Source organism: Myxocyprinus asiaticus, chromosome 11 (genome assembly GCF_019703515.2).
Source record: "Myxocyprinus asiaticus isolate MX2 ecotype Aquarium Trade chromosome 11, UBuf_Myxa_2, whole genome shotgun sequence".
NCBI lineage: Eukaryota > Metazoa > Chordata > Actinopteri > Cypriniformes > Catostomidae > Myxocyprinus > Myxocyprinus asiaticus.
The window spans coordinates 971,540-996,389 of NC_059354.1; the positions used below are offsets into that span (position 1 = coordinate 971,540).

Here is a 24,850-nt window from a genome sequence, read left to right on the forward strand (position 1 = left end):
TTTAAGACATTAGCCCTTCTCATTTGCATATTACATGTTGAGTCCGGTGTGTGCGCTTAGTGTATGTGCACAGATAAAGAGTAATGGCAACAGATCTGCTCTGCTGTACTAATGTGCCCAATGCGTCTTGAATTCTTTATTTTATTTTGTAACAACCAGAGTGTTTTATTTTGCTCTTCTCTCTCCCTCATGTATGAGGTGAGTGTGCAGTTGTAAACTAGCCATTAAATGTGTGGATTACCGACACTTGCTGTTTAGCTCTGTGCTTCAGTATGTTAATTAACGCATTAACATCCTCAAATATCCGTGGAGAGCATTACAATTGCCACCCGAAACAACTGGATCTGGACCTGTCACCTACAAGAACTTGCACCAAACCAAACCTGCAACAAATACAGGAGTTAAGCATTCTTTCGTAGCTGTTTAATCACCGTGGCCGGACCTGAACTAGTAAGATTAGCTTGCTAACACTGGGGAACATGTGGCTGACGCACGAGACAGTCTAGTCAGAGAAAGGCGTGTGTCCATCGCTTGCGGTACATCTGTAATTCAAAGCGATGAACTGTTGATTATAACCAGACTTTTTGCCGCTTTTTCACACCTTTTCGTGAAAGAGCAAAATAAAACACTCTGGCCATTCTCTTGCACTCTTCAGACGGTCAAATGTGGATTATGAGTAAAATGGACTGAGTTTGTGGAAAAAGCAAACAGTACTGAGGATTTGTTTCTCATTTTCTATGATTGAACCTTTTTTTTTTACCTTATTTTTCAAAGAGATAAAAAGCAAATGTAATGGCAGCCTTTTATTCATCTAGTGCTCCATCAGGCGCTCTCATTAAGGACTGCAGGTGAACTGGAAAGAAGTGGTGTAAATCCAAATAACAGGCTAATTGGAAGCATATACCGTGGGTGTTTGAGTTAAAATATATTCTTATTGAGTGAATATTTATGATTGTAGGAGAATTGAGGTAATAGCATTTTTTTAAGTGTGTGCTTTTGAACTATTGTGAACTTTTTAAAGTATGTTTAATTCTATTGGATTTTGTTGCATTTAAGCGGCATTTGATACATTTAAGCTTCTTGTGACGTGGTATATCACAATTGCTATTATCCCGTTTGTGTGCATACATGTGTTATAATTGCTACTCACCCTGACTTTCAGACTAACTATACTTATGTGTTGGCAGACTCTGTCTCTGGACAGAGGCAGAGGTTACCACAGCGTGCTGCTGGAGGTCTGGAGGATCAAGTACAACTTCTACTATCCGAAGTGACAGTGCTACAGCAGCTCACCCCCTATGGCCAGTTCCCTTTCATCAATGTGTTGTGAACCCATGCACCGCTGCAAGGTTGTGCCCTCTAGAAATGTGAATTACCCTATGCAGCCTAATCATGTTGACATGAGTAGCACAACCAGAGTCCTTGCATCTGTACTTCACCAGTCTAGGCTTGAACCACCTGTGTTTGCTGGTGATGGAAAGTAAAGTAAACACTGACAACTGGCTTCAGTCAGTCAACATTTACAGAACATCTCTGGACATGACTGATGTCCAAATTCTTCTCGAGCTGATGCATTTTTTGGCAAAGGAATTCAAAAAGCACACATGTTGTTACATGGGCTCAGTTCTGTGATTTCTACAGGAAGGTCTTCCTGCCTTCTAACAATCAAGAACAGATAATGAGAGGTTCCTTGACTGCATTCAAATGCCTGAAGAGCCCCTGCCTAATTTTGTGGCCCATATGCTGAGTGAGTTCAAAAAGCTGAAAACCCCTCCCCCTGAGCAAGAGAAAATAGACCTTCAATATAAACATGCACTTGAGAAATAGAGTTGTGCTTTATGGCACTTCTGTCTCCTCAATCATGGATCTTCTCTTGGCCCGAGCCGCCGATACCCACCTCCAGGGCAGGCTAAAGCAAAACCTGATAAAGAGACCTACTGTTTCAAATGTTCACTGCCTGGTTTCACCTCTCGTACATGTCCAAATTGCAACTTCCTTTCCAAGATGAGTTCACATTCAGTAGAGACTCCTAATGTGCATACCGAACCTCCACCTGAAACACAAAATTCAGACCAAACTGATAGTAAAGTAGACCAAAGGGAAACTTCAAGGGAGGGAAGACGATTCGCAGAGGCAATCCTCCCTCCAGAAAATAAGTATGCCTCACTTACCAAATGAAACCTTGCCCCACCAACCTGTTCTTTGTCATGTGTAGGATCCCACATTTACTTCTTTAAGGAACACTCTATTCAGAGTCAAGGTGAACTTCAACAGGCAGGTGCTGAATACTATTCTCGACACTGGAGCATCACTTTCTACTGTTCAGGCAGATATTGTACAAAATAATACTAGAGTGAACACAAATATCAAACCATGGACTGCTCCTCCAATCCAGCATGCAGATAGTGTGGCCTGTCAACCCTCAGGCATGACATAGTTATATTTTGGCTTCATGGGTCAACGTTTTTATCATCGCATTCCAGAACTGTTGTATTTGGGCAGGAACCTGTATTTGCAGAGAAATTGGAGGGTGTGGAGTTGCATGAGTCTGGGGGCAGTATGATGCTTATGGAGGTCCAATCTCCTGCACTTTATGAAAGTTGAGGATGCATCTCTAAATAATGCAGAGAAAAAGCAACTCGCAGAGCTGCTTGGAAAGTTTGCCGACCTGTTTGATGGTCATCTAGGTCATACATCTCTGGTAGAGCACTCGATAGATACGGGTAATGTCAAGCTTGGCCACCTTCTGCCTTATCGAATCTCGCCGGCTAAAAAGCATTTGATAGAGGACCAAATCAAAATAATGCTTAAGGAGGACATCATCAAGCCCCTGCATCAGCACTTGTTCTGAGTTCCCTGATTTCACACTCCTGCTTTGATGCAGAGAAATAAGGAGAGCAGCAAGTAGCAGTGGCGAACGTGAGCTGAGCCCTGCATAAATCCATCGAGTGTTTGGTCGTCATTTCAGAAGGTCTCCATGTGACCATCCTCACAGACCTCAGTGGCCTTAGGTGGCTATTGTCCCATCCCAACCCTACTGGCCGACTGGCTCGGTGGTGTCTCCGCCTTCAGGAATTTGATTTTGAGATTGTCCATAAGCTTGGATCACGAAACAAGGTGCCTGAAGCTCTCTCTCGAAACCCCGTCTATTGATGAGTCCCCAATGGATGTTCACCCTGACTACACTGTAATAGATGGTCTTGATCTCTGTGTCCTGCCTCCAGTGGTGCTCGTGGATCGATCTCACTTAAAGCAGTTGCAGCTAAATGTACCAGTCACAGTGGAACTCATCCGTAAACTTGAGGACACGCTCCAGGAGGAGGAGGACATAGACATTGACTTCTCAGTATCATGGTGGACTACTGTATTTTAATGACCCCAAACAGCTTGCAGCCTCCACTCTCTTAAACAGTTTAAGTTGTATGCTCCCACAGCTGTCAGAAGGACCTTGCTGAAGTATTAAAATGAACACCCAACAGCTGGACACTTAAATGGCAACCTAAAACGGCATCTGAAGTAAAAAAAATATGTTGTCTCTTGCACAGTCTGCCAGCTCACCAAGCAGAGTTAGAGAAAGCCTGCTGGACTTATGGTTCGTATTCGACCCCAGAAACCTTGGGAGTATGCTGGTGTGGATTTTGTTCACCCCTTACCCTGAATGTCACATGATAATGCTTATATCTTGGTCTTCATTGACTACTTTTTAAAGTGAGTGGAGATCAATGCAGTAAAAGAAGTCACAGCCCAAGTTGCGGCCAGTAAATTGCTCAGTGAAGTTTTTACACATCACAGGGCTCCTACTTAACTCATTTTGGACAGAGGGTCTCCTTTTGTGAGTGAGCTTTCTGAACATGAGCTGTCTGCACTAGGAACTGAGCACAGATTCACAACTGCATATCACCCCCAGACGAATGCAACAGAGTGAATAGGACTCTAAAGACTGCCATTTGAGCATATGTCAGTGATAAAAACACTGCTTGGGACCAGTACTTCCCACAAATCTTATTTGCTTTGAGAACGGCACCACACGAAAGTACTAGTCTAAGCCCTCCATGAGGCTGTATGGACAAGAGATAGACACTCTGGACCTAATCACCCAGCCTACCTGTGATGGAACTGAAGAACCTGGAATTCCCTACTCAGAGGTCATCAATGCACGAAGCATATGATCATACAAGGGCAGCTCTTGAAGTCAGTCATGACAGGTGAAAACTCTTATGACAAGAGACATTGTTCCATTTCCTATGCAATGGGTGAACCTGTCCTACCCAAAGTCGGATGCTCTGGCCAATTTCACAGCTAAACTGCCACCCCTTTACACTGGTTCATATCGTGTCACTCAAAAATTGCCAGATGTGAACTACAGACTTATGAATGTGGATATAGGAGAGTATGTTGGTGTCTTCCACATTGTAAACATGCAGCCTTTCCATACATGGACCTCATGCAGTGGGCATAAGCAAAATGAGCTTTTTGAAGACAAAAAGAGCCTCAATGGAGGATGAGAGGACAATTTACTAATAGAATGATGTTTATGAATCTATGTAGACTGTTGATGAAAGTGACGAATTCAAAAATGATGTTCCTGACGATAAGAGAGAAAGTTCTGTTCGCCTCACTGACTTAAAGTTTTACACACCTACCTAGACCACTGACCTGATTGACAGTGACCTTCAGGGCAGTCATTACAATCTGAGACCTAGACTGGCCCCCAGAATCACCTCAGGTTGGTCTTCTCAAATGATGTTCTTTACTGGCATAAAGAGGGAAAAATGGATAGCAGAAATGAGTTTTTCTCTGCACTGTAATACTTGATAATATAATTGAAATTTATTTGTGTATGTGCGATGCCTTTAAGACACTAACCCTTCTTTAACTCTGCTTTAATGTGAATGGCATCTACGCTAATTTTATTCTGTCTTTCCCTGTCTAAACCTTGGTATTATATCCCGAGGTTACCAGAGCCTGCCAGATCCATCTCCAATCCTGCCTGATGTCCGATTCCCCTTGTGTTGCTGAGTGATGATTACCAACTGCAGCATGTGCCAGCCAGACTTTACTTCAGTCTACTAAGATGGACTTCACAGAAGATGAATTGATACAAACTCAAAGACATGGGATTCTTCATGAGCCAATGTCTAAAGCGTGGGCTCAGAATGGAGTTCACCAAAATTACCTGCCATAAGCTTCCAGTCGGACTGTGATGCTCCTCACTGAATGATACCTATATCAACTTGGTCAAAGGAGGACAACACTCTTAAACTACATAGAAAATGAATTAACCACTAACAAAAGCCTTCATCAGCCAAAATCAAAGGACAATGCATCTATGTGTATTTCCTCATTTAATTCAGGATGACTTCAAGGACTTTAACACTAAAACTTATAGTTCATACAAAATCATTTTGTTTAAACATTGTCCACAACACTTAGTTTACTAATTTTAAGCACTAATAGTTCTAAAAATAAATAACTAATATTGGCATTATATTCATTCATTTTCTGTTATAGCATAATTTCATGTAAAGCAGGTTTGAAATAATGCCTGTTGTGAAAAGAGCTATACAAAACAATTTGACTTGACATGAATGCCATTTGCATATTAAATGTTTCTAGACTTCTTTATTTTGTAATGCTCAAAAGTTTTATTTTGCTCTTCTCTCTCCCTCATGTATGAGGTGAGTGTGCAGTCGTAAACCAGCCATTAAACATGTGGATTACCGACACTTGTTGTTTGGCTCTGTGCTTCACTAAATTCATGAACGCATTAAAATATTCAAGACCACGGAAGGTGACAAAATCTTATGCATACAGATCAGGTGGGGTTTATTTGGGGTCACAGCTCTTCTGACAAAATTAGGTGTCTCATCAATATTATGTGGTCAGTAGGGCTGTGCTCAGAATATCAATATAATGATACATTGTCATGAACTGCTGATAATGCACGCATCTATACAGCTATTTCTGTATCTATTCTGCCGCACTTTTGAAGGAAGCCAATTATCACGTGCGACACCAATTGGCCACCATTTTAGCAACGTGATCAGTAGCAGTGTACTAATTTCTAAAATAGATGAGAGGATTTTGCCACCGCAGGCAAAACTAAAATCAAAAATATGGGAGAATTTTGGCATTTTAATTAAACCGGAGAGTAACGTGTTAGACATGACTCACACGATATGCAAGTATTGCAAAACAAAAGTTAAGCACTGCAGTAAAACAACAAACCTCCATCTGCATATGTTAAGACACCATCCAGACCAACCAGCCCTGGCTTCAACAGTTTGCAGCACACACTTGTCAGGATTTATGGCCATACAGCATTGTCGAGAATACGAGCTTCAGACAATTGCTTCAAGAGTGTGAGCCACACTACACAGCAATGATTGACAATCACACCGGAGTGAACATGGCAGATTTGCTCAATTGTGTGATGCATGAATGGGGATTAGAAGACAAAGATCCTGTACTGGTGACTGATAATGCATCTAAAATGTCAGTATCTGCAGAGATTGCCAAATTAGTTCACATGAGATGCTTTGCACATTGTTTGAACCTAGCTGCACAAGGGGCTCTGAAGCTACCGACAGTGTCCCATCTTCTCTAAAGAGTTCAGAGCATCACAGCATTTTTTAGGAAAAGCACAATTGACTACCATGTCCTGAATGAGAAGCAAAAGTTACTTGGACTTCCTTGGAAATGCCCCTTCTTTACATGGCCTCAGCACTGGATCCACGCTTCCAAAAACTGCCCTTTGTGAAAGACGAGAACAGACAGGACCAATGGCAATGGAGGCAACATGGATTTCAATTGCGAGGGTGAGTTAGACTATAAGAAAACAAATTTAGTTAATGTTAATTATATCAGTTAATGCTAGTTAATGTTTTCTCAATTAATCTTATCATAGATTATTTTACACTGCCTATATGTGTTATTCTCATCCTATGTATTTATGAATGTGGTCTACAAAATATGTGCTACATGAGTTCTATAAAACTTATTAACTACAATGTCATGTAATGATTATTTCAGAATCCCAACAATGAACCAGAACAAAAGAATGAAGAGACAGATCTGTCCCCATCCTGCAAGAGAAAGAATGTGGACTCCTAACTCGTCCCACACCGTTTGTTGTAGACCCACAAATGAGATGTCAAATCGACCGGCCTATTGATGACACCTGTGCTATGACTTTTCTAAGGGGTTGGAGGTACGGTGCACCCCTGGGGGACACAAAATGTCCCAAAAATGTCCCACTGACATACTATGGCGAGGGTCTCGCCCATGACATTTTTTTCCCCCTACTATGGCAGTCAAAGCAAGAAATTTGTCAGATCATATCTCCCAATCAGAGTGACATAGAGACATGGGGGTCAGTTCATTTCACTCGGGCTTCCAATCAGTCTTTAGGTATTATCTTGGAAATGGTGTAGCCACTCCCTAGCAACCATTTATGGCACCCTAACAACTGCCCACATAGACTTCCATCCAAAATGGCTCAGAAGGATATCTTCAGAACAGAATGTCATAGACACTTGGGGATTGGCTCTCTTGAGTCAGGTTAGTAAGCAGCCAATAAGAATCACTCTGGTCACTGGCTAGCCATGCCCTAGCAACCAGTTAGAACACCCTAGCAACCACCCCCCATTAACTTCCATTCAAAATGTCTCAGAAGGATATCTTCAGAGCAGAATGTCTTAAACACATGTGGGTGCTCTCATTTGATTCGTGTTGGCAAGCCGTGTTCGTACATACCCTGTGTTTGGGGGTAAAATGTACCCCAGGGGGTAAAAAGGGGGGCAAAAAAATAGTCCCAAAAAGTCCCATAGGGTACTATGGGAAGACATTTTTCTTCCTACTATGGCAGTCAATGCAAGAAAGTTATCAGATCATATCTCCCAATCAGAGTGACATAGAGACATGGGGGTGGGCTCATTTCAATTGGGATACCAATCACTCTTTCATTATCACCTTGGAAATGGAATATCCAGGCCCTAACAACCATTTATGGGACCCTAGCAACCACACCCATTAACTTCCATTCAAAATGTCTCAGAAGGATATCTTCAGAACAGAATGTCGTAGAAACTTAGGGATTGGCTCTTTTGAGTCAAGTTAGTAAGCAGCCAATAATAACTACTCTGTTCACTGGCTAGCCATGCCCTGGCAACCATTTAGAGCACCCTAGCAACCAACTCTATTGCTTTCAAATAGAGTGTGACATATTCAGATCAGAATGTCCTAGAGACATGAGAGTTGGCTTGTTTTAATTGGGTGAGCAAGCAGTCTTCAAGTATCATCATGGGAACTACTTAGCCACGCCCTAGCAACAATTTAGAGCACCCTAGCAACCAAACACAATTGACTTCCATTCAAAATCACTAATATGGGTATCTCAGGATCAGAATGTCTTAGAGACTTCCGGGTTGACTTATTTCACCCAGGATGACAAGGAACCATGATAAGTATCACCTTGTTAACTACCTAGCAACCAGATGGGGTTACCCTAGCAACCAAGTAACAAATCACATATCTCTGCACCAGAACATCGTAGAGACTTCTGGGTTGACTTATTTCACTCAGGATGGCAAGTAGCCTTGTTAACTATCACCTTGGTAACTGCCTAGCAACCAGATGAGGTTACCCTAGCAACCAAGTAACAAATCACATATCTCTGCACCAGAACATAGCAGAGACTTCTAAGCAACCAGTTGGGGTTACCCTAGCAACCAAGTAACAAATCACATATCTCTGCACCAGAATATCTTTGAGACTTCTGGTTTATTTCATTTGACTCAGGGTAGCAAGAAGCCTTTTGAGTATCATTCTGGTATCTGACTAGCAACCAGATGGGATCACCCTAGCAACCAAGTAGCAAAACACATATCTCTGCAGCAGAACATCTTATTAACTTCTGGGATGGCTCATTTGACTCAGGCTAGCAAGGAGCCTTGTTAGTATCACCATGGTAACTTCCTAGCAACCAAATGGGATCACACTAGCAACCGAGTAGTCTATCTATCTATCTAATCTTAATCTTTCAGACCAGGCTTTTTCAAGCCAACCTAAAGTTTGTCCACAATCTTTTTCATATAGTTACAAATCTGTTTTTTGCTTTGTCATTATGGGGTATGGAGTGTAGATTGATGTGGAAAAAAACATAATTTTAAGCATTTTAGCATAAGGCTGCAACATAACAAAATGTGAAAAAATGAAGGGGTCTGAATACTGTCTGAATGCACTGTACATAAAAATATATCAGCCTATAAAAGTAGTTATATTTATACAACAAGATAATTCTGTATTGATTTATAGACGTAAAATGAATGTTAACCCCAGCCAAACAGAAAGTAATCTTAAAAAGGAAACAGCCAAAGCGGTCAGTACTGTATTAAAGAGAAAAGGCTGAGGAGCTGTGAATAAATTAAATGTGTAACATTACTTTCAATAGCACTTACTTTTGATTTGCAACTTTTTTATTATTATTTATATTATTTTATAATTTATAATGTATTCCCCTACATGAACTTTACAAATGCGTGAGGGCATAAAAGCTCTCTTTAAAAGCCTACATACTTACATGACCAGAAATGAAACAATGAAAATCATGAAGTAAATATTATTTTTTTTTTTTAATGTAAGAGGGCTATTATGTACACTTTTATAATGGCACAAACACAGGGTGCTTCTCATTTCCTAAACTGTGCGTCCTCGTTTCCTCGCTCTTCCGTCCTCGAGCCCATGTCCTGGAAAATGATCAAAGTTCCCATCATGAAGGACATATCAATTCTCTAAATGCACCACAAGGAGGCAAGGACTGAGGACAGAGGAAGCTCACCAAGGATACTTGAGCGAGAAAGCGATGGTGCATCCTGTACGGAAGACTTCTGGGTCAAAGCACCTGACACACACAGAAATTGTTCTCCCCCTTCACATCTGACACAACAGTTTTAATTCATGTTTCACCTTTGTGGTTTAAATGAACCTTAATTGTCACCATACTTCAACAGTGCATCTTGAATTATTCGGATTATGAATATATTAATAAAAAAGTTTCAATAATATAATGGCAAGCGCACCAAGGTACTGCAGCTGTGCAAAAATGCACTCTAAAGTCACACTTGAGTGAGCAGGACATTCCATTTTACAAATCTGTCCTTCGATTCCTCTGTCCTTTTTTCCTTTTCTTCCATCCTTTCCTTGTTGAAACAAGGATGCACAATTTCAGAAATGAGAAGCACCCACAGACATCGTTTATTGTGACGCAAGTATTTTGCCCCATGAATGTCTATGCGTTTACACAAAACTTTTACTCAAACGGTATCGTGGAGATAATTAATTTCCACAGAGCTGTAATCATGTAGATGATGATTCATAGCAAGTTTAGTAGTATGTTTAATAGTAAATGTTAATATAATTTAGGGAATTCTAAACAAGTGGATCTTGTTAAAAGCTGCGCTGGCATTCAGTGGCCATTCTGTCAGAACATGCCTGGGCATCAACCTGAAGAATGGTAACTTTATGGGACTAATGAGCACGGGCAACAGAGAATTACATTGTATTTCCAAAATGCACTCATCCAAGGCTCTTTGAGTTGATTTATGTGAAGTAATGTTACATCTTTGGGACTTTGCAGGATTTGTCTTTACGTGAGTTCGTCTCCGTTTCTTTGCACTTAAACTACATGTCAAGCATCTATGTAACATCTCTCTATAGAGCATGAATGGCTGTTATGTTGAATACAATTTATTAATTCAAGCAATACATTGCAAAAGCCAGTTAATTTACCTAAGGACACCCAAGAATGACTCGTGAATGAAGATCTGCTGAACAACTGAACAAGATAGTGGCCTGTCATTCGTTAAGTTCAGCATGTGAGTCAATCACGTTCAACAAGGAGAGAAAGGGTGAAATGCACTTAAGACAAATTTATAGGTATACTCAAAACAAAATTCTAAATTTATGTGTAAAAATTAATGAAGACCATTCAGTAACAATAACATGAATTACAGATGGAAATGTTGTGTTTGATGCACAGTGTACAATGTTAAGGCTTTTCTTGAACTTTTTCTTTGTTTTGGTAATAATTAAGCCCAGCATCAGACAAAATATAGAGAAAATAAGACCTGCCATTTGTGTTGAAAATAGTTGTTTAAACTCTATTTTTAAAGTGTCTTTGTACATATGTAGACATGCAAATGCCATTTGTCTTCCTTTGTCATGGTTTTAAAGACTGACTTTAACATGAGCCAATAGCATTTGAGAGCGGGCTATGAAGGAGTATATCATTGGTTGGACCCACAGAACAAATACACCACTTTACTGAACTAGTCAGTCGTTTCGTTCGCATTGTGAACGAATTGAATGCACAGGTCAACTCGTTCTCTACCGACATGCACAAATCAGTCATCATGAACGATGATCTGCTAACCAAGAGGAGGAGCTGCATGTTGTTCATTCATATCATCAATCTCATTAAACAAGAAAAGGGGCTGGATGAATTATGAACAACAGTGAGTGATAACCACACATTAAAATGACATACGGACGTTATTGAAACTCATAGTTACTTTTAGGCAAGCATTGTTGTCCTTTTTTTTTTTTTTTTTTTTTCCACAGCTTGATTACAAATGTTGTGCTCAGCCATTCAAAGTATGATAGATATGCTTTGCACTCTGCGTTGCTGAAGTCTCTTAGCAGAATTTTAATAAAGGATAATAATACTTGCTGATTGCTTTCGGTTCAACACAATTACTTAAAAGATGTAATTTGGCGCCATCTGCAGATGCAAAGATGTAACTTGAAGCTCTGGTAAGTGAACAAATCAATTAACCAATCTTTTTGGTGAATGGAATAAAAGAATCGAGTCACTAAAATGAATCAAAATCACCTCCATTACTTCCAAGCTCTATTTAGACTAATGTGTGCATGAAGTTTTGTTCTCGCCATACCCCCTTTAGACAGTAGTACCTTTAATCTAGTTTATTTTTTATGTTTGATACATCTGTCATGTCTGTTTTGTACAGGAATGTGTGTGTGTCTGCATGTTTATAAACTAGATGCAGTCCCAGTGGGAGAAAAAAAGTGTGGGTGAGATTATGGGAAAGACGCTAAATGTAAATAAAGTGTGTATAAGAAAAATTCTTCATAGATGTTTCACAGATGTACAACAAAATCTACATAATATTATGTGTAAAGCCACGGTTGATACCCAGGTCAAAATTGACCCGTGAACGCAAAATATATTTTTTTAAATGTTTCTAATCTTTAAATGGAATCTCTCTCTCTCTCTCTCTCTCTCTCTCTCTCTCTCTCTCTCTCTATATATATGTGTATATATACACACACACACATACACATTTTTTTCTTTAGATATTTGAATAAACGTTTAAAATATTTAAAACCATTTTTAAAAAAAATTACATCTTTTACGTTCACGGGTCATTTTTGACCTGGGCATCAACTGTGGCTTTACACATAATATTATGTAGATTTTTTGGAACATCTGTGAAACATCTATGAAGATTTTTTCTTATAAACACTTAAGTCACAAACTTTGTGATTTTGTCAAGACTATAAAAATACACACAAAGTCTCAAAGTTTGGTTCCCATACTGAAAAATATGTGATGTTTAAAAATTATTATCTACCTCTGCCAGGTCAAAAATGACCCAAGCGCAATAGGAGGGTTAAAGAAACAAAATGAAAATGGGTCAAAAATGACCCAAAGGAGTGCATGAGTTTCAATATAGTCTTGGCCATTTTTTTCCTTCGGCAGTATTCTTCATGGTTTTTGAGGATAAGGTCATGGCACACAAACTGTCAAACAGACAAATTAATTTATGTCAAAATAACAGAGCACACTGGGCACACTGCTATTGACATCAACAACAAAAAAATCTGAAAATAATTTTCTCCTCACTCTTGGAAATGTATAGGCCTATTTATTTAGCTATACTAACTATGCAAGATTATAAGGTTAGATGCATTGTTATTTGCATGTAGTATCCCCCACCCCCTTGCTGTTTGAGACCCTATCAAAAAGAGACTTGTGGCCCATTTTTTGGGTCTTGACCCAATTAACCAGTTAAGAACCACATATTTTACTGTTGGTTACTTATTCAATGCAAGAGCCCTTCAGCGTGCTCTAACAACACAGCCACATTTTACTGAAAAACATTAGTGAATGAAAAAAAAAGAGAGTAAAGGAAAATGAAAGGGAATGAGAAAGTACTTTGAGTCAACTCACCTCATATAAAACCACACAGAAGAGGAATAAACAGATATAGAGGATTTTGTAGACTGCTACTTTGTCTGAGAAACTGACAACGAAGAACATGGAGCAACAGCATAAGATCCAGTACTTCACCAGTGTGGTTTTCACTAACGTCCCCAACACAGTCATCATTTGAGAAGATTCACTACTGTCACCTACAATACAAACACACAAAAACACATTTTCACAATATATACTGTAACTTAATTGCTTAAGGTGCCTATATACAACACTGTATATATATTAATCTGGGGGGGGGGGGGGCTTACTGTTTCAGACTTTGAAAACCCCTGGTTTAAGTCATTGTTTCTGTTACAAGTTATTCAGTGGCCTGTGGTGGACTTTTGAAATGAGGTGGCAGAGTGCCATCTCAAGGTTGTTGTTGTTATTTTTAGTCCAATGTAAATTCATATTTCAGTTCCATTTGACATTTACATAGCTTTTAGTTTAAACCCATACAAATCTTTAATCCGATAGATCACATTACACTCAAAGCACTTTACATAGTGAACAGGGGTTCTCCTTAACCATCACCTGTGTGCAGCATGCACCTGGATGATGCATCAGCAGCCACAGTGCGCTACTACACTCACCTCACACCAGCTATTGGTGGAGAGGAGAGGAGAGTGATAGTGTCAGTTCATGGATGGGGATTATTAGGAGACCATGACTGATAAGAGCCAATGGGGGGGGGGGGGGGTTAAACTAATAACACACAAATGATTGTATTGTTCTTGTACATATTATTCAAACATTCAAAGTGTAGGTTGGAAAAAGTTTGTTAACCCCTAGGCTAATGACGTCAAAAAAAGCTAATTAGTGTGAGGAGTTGGCAAACCTGGCATCCAATTAATGAAACAAGATTGGAGGTGTGGATTAGAGATACTTTGACATAAAGATCACTCAAACATTTTGAGTTTGCTATTCACAATTAGCATTTGCTGACACTGACCATGCCTCACAGAAACAAAAGAGATCTCAGAAAACATACGATCAAGAATGGTTGCTTTGCATAAAGCTGGAAAACGTTACAAAATTATCTCGAAGAACTTAGATATTCTTCTGTCCACAATTAGACAAACTGTCTCTAAATGGAGATGATTTAGTACTGTGGCTACTCTTCCTAGAAGTGGCCATCCAACCAAGATGACTAAAAGGGCACACTGCAGAATGCTCAGTGAGGTAAAAAAAAGAACCCTAGAAAGACAGCTGAAGTCTTAAAAGAATCATTGGAACTGGTTAACATCTCGGTTCATGAGTCTACTATACGGAAAACAGTAAACTGGCATGGTGTTCATTGAATGCTCACTGATGATTCCTCTCTTACAATACAACAAGCTTATGGGATGGGATTGAGGTGGGATTGCTGATATGAATTCTAATACATACATTTCAAAAATAAAAGGGATGTTACAAGAAGAGTTGTTTTATAAAAAACTTTTATTCAATCCGACTGATAACTACAAAAAACAAATGGATGGAATTTTACAAGTCGGTCTGAATAACAAATGGACTAGTGAACAAGAATTGAAATATCATTAGCCTCCTAAAATATCAGCTTTATATACCCTGCCTAAAATACATACATCTTTAGAGGACCCTCCATTTCGACCAATTGTATCAGGCATTGGTTTACTAACTCAAATTTCAGAATTCCTTGATTTCCATATTCATCCATTAGTTACAAAAAAATACCATAATATTTAAAAGCTACAACTGATTTTTGTTGCTGTTTTAAACACATTGAAACAGATTACAAAACAGATTACAAATTTGAGTACAACTGATTGGCTGGTGACACTTTACGTTATATCCCTTTACACCAATATATTGTACCTCATGATGCAGGTTTAGAAACACTGAAATTCTATTTCATAGATCAAGACATCAAGGTACCTATAGAATTTATAGCAGATCTCACTAAGATTGTTCTGACAAAAAACTACTAATTCAAAAAATATTTCTACCTACAAATCCAAGGTACTGCGATGGGTACACCACTAGCACCAAATATGCTAACCTACATTTATCACAATAATCATTTCAGTTCATATTTATTTAATATTGGGCACAATATATTGACAATTGTTTTATGATATGGACTGGCTCTAAAAATGAATTGCAAGCATTTACCACATTTAACTCTAGAGTCACTTCTATGAAGCTTGCAATGGATAAAATCCATGAAACAATCATTTTTTTGGATGTGAAGCTGACTAAGGTGGATGAGTCATTATATAAAACCATCTATTGGAAGCCAACAGATAAAAACATAAAAAATATATATATATATATATATATATTGACAGCAGATAGTTACCATCCAACTCCCCTCAGAAAAGCTTACCTATTAGTCAACTTCACAGGCTTAAACATATTTGCAGCACCGATCACAAATTTAATGAACAAGCCAAATTATTTATCCAATGATTCCGATTTAGAGGATATCCAGAGATTTGGTTAAGTAATGCTTTAGAAAAAGTAAATAAATTAGACAGAAATATTAGTTTACGTGCACAAAACCTACTCCCAAACAGAAGAAAATACTTTGTGAACTGCACATTAACATACAATGATAATAGTGATATGACTAAATATATTACTTACAAACATTGGCATATATTATCATCAGCCGTATCATTAAACAATGTATTTCAAAACTCTCCATTATTTACTTATAAAGGTCATATGTTCTAAAATGTTCTAAAAAGAAAGAAAAAAGTATTTATACAGGGATGTTTCCCCATGTATAAATTGAGCACTTCCAGGTCATGCTTGCATAGCCTGGTCATGTCCATTTATGTTAGACCATGGTTCCATAATGTGAATACACACATAGTGGCTGGCCATACATGTTATATCAACCAGGCCCTCTTGTAATTATGATAAGAGAGTGGACACCACAATAGGCGGTGGAAGAAGGTAGATAGAAGAGAAAAGCAATAATACTAATAATAACAATAATAAATATAGCTCCAAGCCTTTAAGGTCCTTTACCTTCACATTCAACAGATATTAAGTATTAATTAGATAGCCTGAAATAGCCTGTTATAGCACCACCAAGAGGCATAGGTATGCAATTATTTTCATGTATCCTCAGAATAAGTATCATACATAACATACATAAGTGTCTCAAATTTTGTGAAAATATCTCATTCCATTCAAGAGTTATAACTGTTTAAGTGAAAGTGGCCACGCCCACTACATATGTTTTGTGTAGCTTTGCAACACTGAAAGTTAGAACTTTTTTTGATAATTATTAATAATGGGTTTGGTGAACGATGGTGAATCGTGAGGTGGATGGCTCTTCTCAACCGTAAGTGCTATAGAATTGTTCCTTGTGCTTAAATGGTGCTTGTTTAACAAAAACAGAGCAGATAGTTTTCGCGGTTGTTGTTCTTACATCACATATTGGGGTAACAAGCCAATGCCCACATCCCCGGATGAAGTCCAAAATGTATTCATGGATTCACGTGACGCCATGCGAGAGACAGACGTGTGAATGACGAGCTCTGCGAACTTTGCTAGTTTTTTAAATTATTTTCATGTTGTGATCTGGTGAGATTCGATACACCCAATTACATACTTGCTCTTTGAGGTAAATATGGCAAAGAAGTCAAAATTCTCAGACTCTGGAGACATTAAAAGACACTTGTTCAAGCTGAGGCCTCTGACGGGACTGCGGACCGGAGACATGATTTGGACGGCACGTCGGGATAAGATATTCAGCGTCAACTGTCCAACATGTCGGTGATGCTGACGAAGGTTCTTGCTGACTTGGAGGATCTCGCTGTAATTCGTCGATCGATTACGGTGATGGAAACAAAATTCCCAAGTTGTTTACAAGAGTGATAGAAGTCATCGGAAAGGGAATTAACCACTAATTCCAAAACAGACTTGGAATTAATTTAGGAAAAACTGGAATATTTCGAAAATATGAGCCGAAGGAATAACATACGAATTGTTGGAATTGTTGGAATGAAGAGGGCAGAGATATGGTGAAATTCCTGGCGAGTTTTTCCCGAGTCTGCTCGACATAACAGGCCACAAGCTGGAAATCGAGCAAGCTCACAGAGTGTCTGTTCTGAGAACTGCTGAGGGAGATAGGCCTCGATGCATTCTGGCCAAATTTCTGAAATCATCCAATAAAGATCTTGTGTTGCGCCAGGCGAGGAGCAAAGGGAAGCTTTCTTGGAAGAACCATAATATTTTCTTGTTCCCAGACTTTGCGAATTCCACAAGAGAGAAACGCGATCAGTTCAAGGAATGCAAGAAACTCTTACATCAGAAAAAGATCTCATTTGCTCTGATGTTCCCGGCCAAACTGAGAATCGAAACGAAGAATGGTCGCAAAGTATTTACTTGTCCAAGACAGGCACCCTCCTTTATAAATACATTGGAGTAAGCCATTTGATGTTTCTTATATTAGTGGACTGACTCGCGGTTCAGAGACTCTATTATCTGAGGAAGCTGGGTGCCATTTTTGTTTCTTTTTGTGTCGACTCCGCCTAGTGGCTGGAGTTTGTTTTATGGCATGACTCCAAGAAATTTTGAGATTGAGAGATTTTGCATTGACGGAAGATTTTTTTTACACTGAAGTTCCCGGCCAGATCGAGAATGGACACTTTGGATGACCACAAAGTATCTATATGCTCACATAAAGGACGTCTTTTATAAAGTTGATGGGCTGAGTAAGTTATGGTGTTTTTTTTTTTTTTTTTTGCGCGGCCCCCCGAGTTAGTTTGGCTCTTGATCATCCGAGGAACCAGGATGCCGGTTTTGTTTTCGTGCTGGCTCTGCCTAACGGCTGGAGCTTGTTTTGTGGAATTACACTACTTCGGGACAGTTGTGGTTAAATATGTTTGTTCTTTGTGCTTATGCCTCCTAGTAGAATGATTACCTCATCTACTGCACTCATAACAGCCAGTTCACTGAACAATTGTTTGTCTGTCCGAGGAAACTGAACGGTTTTATATCAGCTGGAATTTATTTTGAGGACAAACACACCTTCAAGACAGTTCTGTGAATGAATCTTCGTGTTTTTTCTGTTATTCTGCCTGCTGGCTGGGGTATGTTTTACAAAGTATTTTCTGTTATTGTAATTGTGTCTCACAAAATTTGTGCAGAAGCAACGGACTCGAGCATTCCGATGGCAAAGTTGTCACGGGGGCTCTCGTAGGCGTACATGGACTCTTTGAGTTTAAAGGGATTGTCGCCGGTTGGTGCTGTCGTGCGCGGGGTTAATGCGCACGTTTTTCTTTTTTCTGTTTGTTTTGTTCCGGGGGAAGTTCGGGGTTTGATTGTTGCATTAATGAGGAATGTGGTCTGTATAATCTTGTTTTTGACACTCATTTCTTTTATTTTTTATTACATCAAAATGTCAAATGTTAATGTGAATGGGTTATCTCTCTCCACATGGAATGTAAATGGGTTGGGGCACCCCATAAAAAGAAGGAAGGTTATTTCTGTTCTTAAGCGCAAGAAATATGATAAGTGTTTCTTCAAGAAACACATCTTTCCCTGCAAGAAGCTGAAAAATTTGGGAAGATATGGGGTGGACACGTTTTCTTTAGTGCTGGCTCAAGTAAGAGCAGGGGAGTCATTATATTGATTAATAAACATCTACAATTCAAATGCCTCAAACAGATTAAAGATAAATTAGGAAGAGTCATTGTTGTGTTAGGAGAAATTCAGGGGCAAAGGTTGATTTTGGCTAATATTTACGCACCTAACGCTGATGATCAGGGCTTTTTTATAGATCTTGAAGGGATGTTGCAAGCTGCTGGCATCCCTCATGATATGATATTGGGAGGAGACTTTAATCTTTTGATGGACTCAGTCCTTGATCACAGTGAAGCAAAAGTGTGTAAGCCCCCTAGAGCTACACTGACACTTCACAAGATCTGTACAAATCTTGGTCTTGTAGATATCTGGCGACTTTTGAACCCATCTGGTAGGGATTATACATTTTTTTCATCAGTTCATAAGATTTACTCTAGAATAGATTTTTTTTTTTTTTGATATCGAAGTCCCTCATTTCATCTGTTGTTGATTGCTCAATTGGAAATATCTTAGTCTCAGAGATGGTCCTAAACTGGTGAGTTTAGAGATATTGCCACATACAGCGAAAAGGAAATCATATAATTGGCGCTTTAATGTATCCCTTTTACAAAATCCTGATTTTCAACAAATGTTAAAGACTGAAATCAGTGTCTATATGGAGACCAACTGGTCCTCGGTATCCTCTGTGGGCGTGGCTTGGGAGGCACTTAAGGCGGTTCTTAGGGGTCGAATCATACAGTATGCCTCATTTATCAAAAAATTCAAAGCACGAGAACTTGTGGAGTTGGAAGGAAATATTAAAAGTGCCGAGGCAGAGCTGAAGCGCCACATGTCATCTGATGGCCTCAGAGAATTGACCCAATTGAAATACAGGTATAATACTATTCTGTCACAGAAAGTGGAGTTTTGGTTGTTCAGGGCAAAACAGCCATACTTTGAGTCAGGGGAAAAAGCAGGGAAGCTATTGGCTAGATATATTAAGCAGAGAGAGTCTTTTTCTACTATTCCCTCAGTGAAATCTGCTGGTGGTGAAATTTTTACCACAGCCATTGATATTAATAATGATATTCCACGTCTTCGTCTACTGAACGGAATTTGTGGAACCATTAGATCTTCCTAAACTGACGAATGAGCAAAAAAACTCTCTTGATTTTGAGATAACCTTGGGAGGAACTTGGCGAGGTAATCAGGTCCCTGCCTGCTGGTAAGGCTTTGGGGCCAGATGGTTTTGCCGCTGGATTTTTTAGATCCTATGCTACAGAACTGGCTCCACTTTTGTTAGAAGTTTATACTGAATCATTAAAGAATGGAAAGCTTCCTCCAACCATGACACATGCCCGGATCAGTCTGATTCTTAAAAAGGACAAAGATCCAAGCGAGTGTAAAAGTTACCGTCCAATTTCCCTAATCCAACTAGTTGTAAAAATTCTGGCTAAAATTTTGGCTAACCGATTAAGTAAGGTTATAACATCTCTTATACATATAGATCAGGTGGGGTTTATTCGGGGCTGCAGCTCTTCTGACAACTTTAGGAGTCTCATCAACATCATGTGGTCAGTGGCGAATGATCAGTCTCCGGTAGCTGCCATCTCACTTTACGCCGAAAAGGCGTTTGATATGGTAGAATGGGATTATCTTTTTAAGATTTTGGAAATATATGGGTTCGGAAGTACGTTTATTGGTTGGGTTAAGTTACTTTATAAACACCCTGTAGCAGCAGTACAAACAAATGGATTAATTTCAGATTATTTTACTCTGGATAGGGGCACCCGTCAGGGCTGCCCTCTTTCCCCATTATTGTTCTGTCTTGCCCTGGAACCATTAGCAGCCGCGATAAGAAAAGGTGATGATTTTCCAGGGGTGATGGCGGGAGGTGTGGCACATAAGCTTCTGCTTTATGCAGATGATATTTTATTATTCGTCTTTGACCCCACTAGATCTATGCCTTGCCTCCACAGAATTATTAATTCCTTTTCCAAGTTCTCAGGATACAAAGTCAATTGGTCTAAATCCGAAGCTTTGGCTTTGACAGCATACTGTCCAGTAACGGCCTTCCAGCCAGGCGCCTTCCAGTGGCCCAAACAGGGCATTAAGTATTTGGGCATTTTATTCCCAACAAATTTGTCTGATTTAGTCAGAGTTAATTTTGACCCTTTAATAAAACGGTTTTCGAGCGATGTAGACAGGTGGGCTTCATTACATTTATCGATGATTATTAAGGTTAATGTTATTAAAATTAACTGTATTCCAAAATTTAACAACTTGCTACAGTGTCTCCCTGTAGATGTCCCCCTCTCTTATTTCAAGCAACCTGACAGCATAGCGAAGTCTTTCATTTGGAGTGGTAAGCGCCCCAGACTACATTTCAATAAATTACATAGGCCGATTGACAAAGGTGGGCTAGGCCTACCCAAGATTTTGTTTTATTATTTATGCATTCGGTCTCAGACATTTGGCTCATTGGTCGCTTCCACCTGAAACAGCCCCTCCCTGTTTCTTCATTGAACAAGAACTCCTTGCCCCTATTTTGCCATTGCAAAGCCTTTCCATCAAACTAAATAGAGAAGTTAAATCACACCCCATTATTTCACATTTACACTCAGTATGGACAAAAGTGTCCAGAGTGTTTAATTCAGATATTTATCTAAATGTTGCCTTGAACCTATGGCTAAACCCCAAACTATGCATTAATAAGTCCCCTTTTTGTTGGTCAGAGTGGATTGCGAGGGAGTTAATTCACTCTGTGATCTTTACGAGAGCGGTGTGATGAGATCCTTTGAAAATCTGGTTCAATATTTTGGGATCCCCAGATCTCAGTTTTTTAGGTATCTTCAGTTACGCCATTTGCTCTGTACTATTTTTGGGAGTAGCATACACCCCCGTAAAGCAGCAGATACTCTAGGAGTGGTGATTTCTGCTTTTGGAAAGGGCCACGAGGCATCAGTGTATTACTCCTTATTAATTCAGAGTCTGGGGGACGGAGTCTCAACCACTCTCAAGAGATTATGGGAGAAAGATTTAAACCTGGAATTGGAGGAGAGAGAATGGGCTAGGATTTTAAAAAACATATAAACTGCATCGAGAGATGCAAGGGTGCGCCTTATACAATTCAAGATTTTACATCGGTTCTATTGGACCCCCTCTAAATTGTATAAGCTTGGTCTTAAAGACACACCCACATGTTGGCGATGCCAATCAGAGGAAGGAGACATGGCCCATGTTTTTTGGTGGTGCGCTGAAATTCAGGAATTTTGGTTGAAGGTATAGAGTGTTCTGTGTGACGTGTTGGGCATTCGGATTTAGTTTTGCCCCAGACTCTGTGTTTTGGGTGATGGGGCGGTCATCGACGTAAATACATAAACAATTGGATCCTCACTAGTGCGATGATAGGCAGGCAGATTGTTTTAAGGGGTTGGAAGTCAATGGGAGCACCCTCAATTCGGGAGTGGTGTGAAGAGATGGGAAGGGTGGCAGCCTTCGAAGAGGTATCATGTAGAAGGCTGGGGATATGAGATTCTTTTATTGGGAAATGGGGTAGATATTTGACATTTTTTGGGGGGCTCTGGCAGTGGGTCTGTGGAGAGAGAGGTATAGTTTAGAGTTGTATGTTTATTATAGGTGTATGTGTATATATATATATATATATATATATATATGTGTGTGTGTGTGTGTGTGTGTGTGTGTATGTTTATGTATGTATGTATGTATGTATGTGTATGTATGTGTATGCATGTATGTGTATATATATGTATGTATATATATATATATATATATATATATATATATATATATATATATATATATATATATATGTATGTATACATTTATTTATTATTTTATTCGCCGTAAATGTGTGTACTTGTGTAAGACCACTGGGATGTTCGTTTGGGGTGGGGTTCTTGATCGGAGAGGGGAAGTAGTGGGTGTTAATGTCAATTCACTGTATATATGTTTTGTTTTTCTTTCTTTTGAAAATTAATAAAATGTTAATCACAAAATCTAAAAAAAAATAAATAAATAAATAAAATAAATAAATAATGGGTTTGGTTCCAATCGGGTGAACAGACTAGGACCAGTTCAAACAGTGGCTGAAAGATGTTTTTGTTGATGATGACCTTGTTTTTCAAGATAAGGAACTATACTCATAGACGTTGATGGTACCTTAGACACAGACACTGCATGCAAAATGTCAAGTCGATCGGCCCAACCGTTCCATAGTTAAAGCCATTTTAAAGTTTTTTCTTTTATAGCGCCACCAAGAGGTGGAGATGCACAATTGTTTTTGTGTGTCCTTAGAATGACTCCATGCATATTGGTACCAAATTTGGTGACAATATCTGATTCCGTTCAAGAGTTATAGCCATTTTAGATAATTGCCACGCCCAGTATGAACGTTTTGGCGTACAGTTTGACGATAAATCAAAATTTCTAAATTCCTTTGACATCTTTTCATTTTGGGACCCCAAAAGAATCTTTCTGCACTAATTTGGTTCCGATCAGGTGAACGGCCTAGGACTAGTTCGAAAAAGTAATCTTTTAAAATAACCAAGTATTTATTGAAAGTTTTGTTTCACACCAATGGTCCTTAAGACAAAGTTGTTCAGAATGAGGAGATCTACAATATAGTATGAATAATGTATTTCTTTGTGAAACACAACGGTATCTACAATGATTTACATGCATGTAAAATGTGATTGGCCACCGGGAGGCCCTATTTTTTTCAAATTTTGCACAGACCTCTTGGGCCAAGAGACAAATAGGCCTACAAAGTTTAGTTCCGATTGGCCTTATTTAACCCTATAAAAAAGCTGCTGAAAGCTGATTTGTTGATGGTGGCCATGTTTTTAAAGATATTCGACTGTCCTAATAGACCTTGATGGCACCTTGTACAAAGACACTGCATGCAAAATTTCAAGTCGATCGGACCAACGGCTCCATAGTTATTGCCATTTTTATTTAATTAATTATTATAGTGCCCCCAAGAAGCAGAGGTGTGTAATTTTTTGTGTGTCCTCAGAATGTGTCCTCTTATGTAAGTGTACCACATTTGGTGATAATATCTCATTCCATCCAAGAGTTATAACCGTTTAAGTAAAAGTGCCCCCACCCACTACGTACATATGCAAGTCAAAATTTCAAAACTCCTTTAACAACTTTTCATATTGGGACTCTGCTGAATCTTTCTGCACTGGTTTGGATCTGATTGGATGAACGGCCTAGGACGAGTTTGTGTTGAATTTTTTTCAAACAATCCAAAATAGTGGGAAAATGAAGGGGCAGAGCAAAAATCTGACTAGAACTCTTTGGCATGGCGTAAGAAATCACTGGAAAAATAATTTTGTCTCTAGCCCTTATTATTCAAGAGATATTGCTCAAAATGTGATTTTTATGTTTTGATCGCTGTAGTGCCACAGTGTCATCGATCGGAGCGAGACTTTGCGCCGTTGAATACTGGAGGAGTACTACCTTTCCCCAAAGTTCCAAGTCTCTAGGCCTTACAGCCCGGTCTGCACGATCAGTTTTAGGGCAGAAAAATAACAATAATAATAATAAATATAGCTGCAAGCAGCGATTAATGGGGTTCAAGCCTTTAACCCTCTGGGGTCAACGGACGTGCTCATAACAGTGGAAACAACTTAAAATACTCCATAATTTTTGGGCATACAGATAAGTGTAAGACATCATTAGAGACTATAAAGGGTTTACTTTTATTTGGGTACACTCACAATAACAACAAAACCTTGTGCTTGTAAAATAAAGAAAATAAACGGTGCACTTTCAGCCATCTCTGTCTCCGCAAGCATCTTTCTGAAATACTTCACAAAAATGAACTGAAACTCTGCAAATATTTATCACACAAACATGAAACAAATGTATAAAGAAAGCTTACAATGTCTACTTTTAAATAAAACAATTCAAATTTAAAACAAATATTCTCCTGCAATGTAATCTGCATGAAACAAAGCGATGTACAGTTTCTCCTGGCTCACCTAATTATCCCTAATGAGATCA

General features: G+C 39.1%; 1 protein-coding gene across 1 annotated transcript in view; it reads right to left on the reverse strand.

Moving 5' to 3' along the window:
• The window catches only part of si:dkey-11f4.7 (piezo-type mechanosensitive ion channel component 2), a 648,587-nt gene that overhangs the window by 501,231 nt on the left and 122,506 nt on the right, over positions 1-24,850 (reverse strand). Inside the window, 1 exon segment of the mRNA XM_051709767.1 lies at positions 13,250-13,431. Within this exon segment, the coding sequence (XP_051565727.1) occupies positions 13,250-13,431 (182 nt within the window).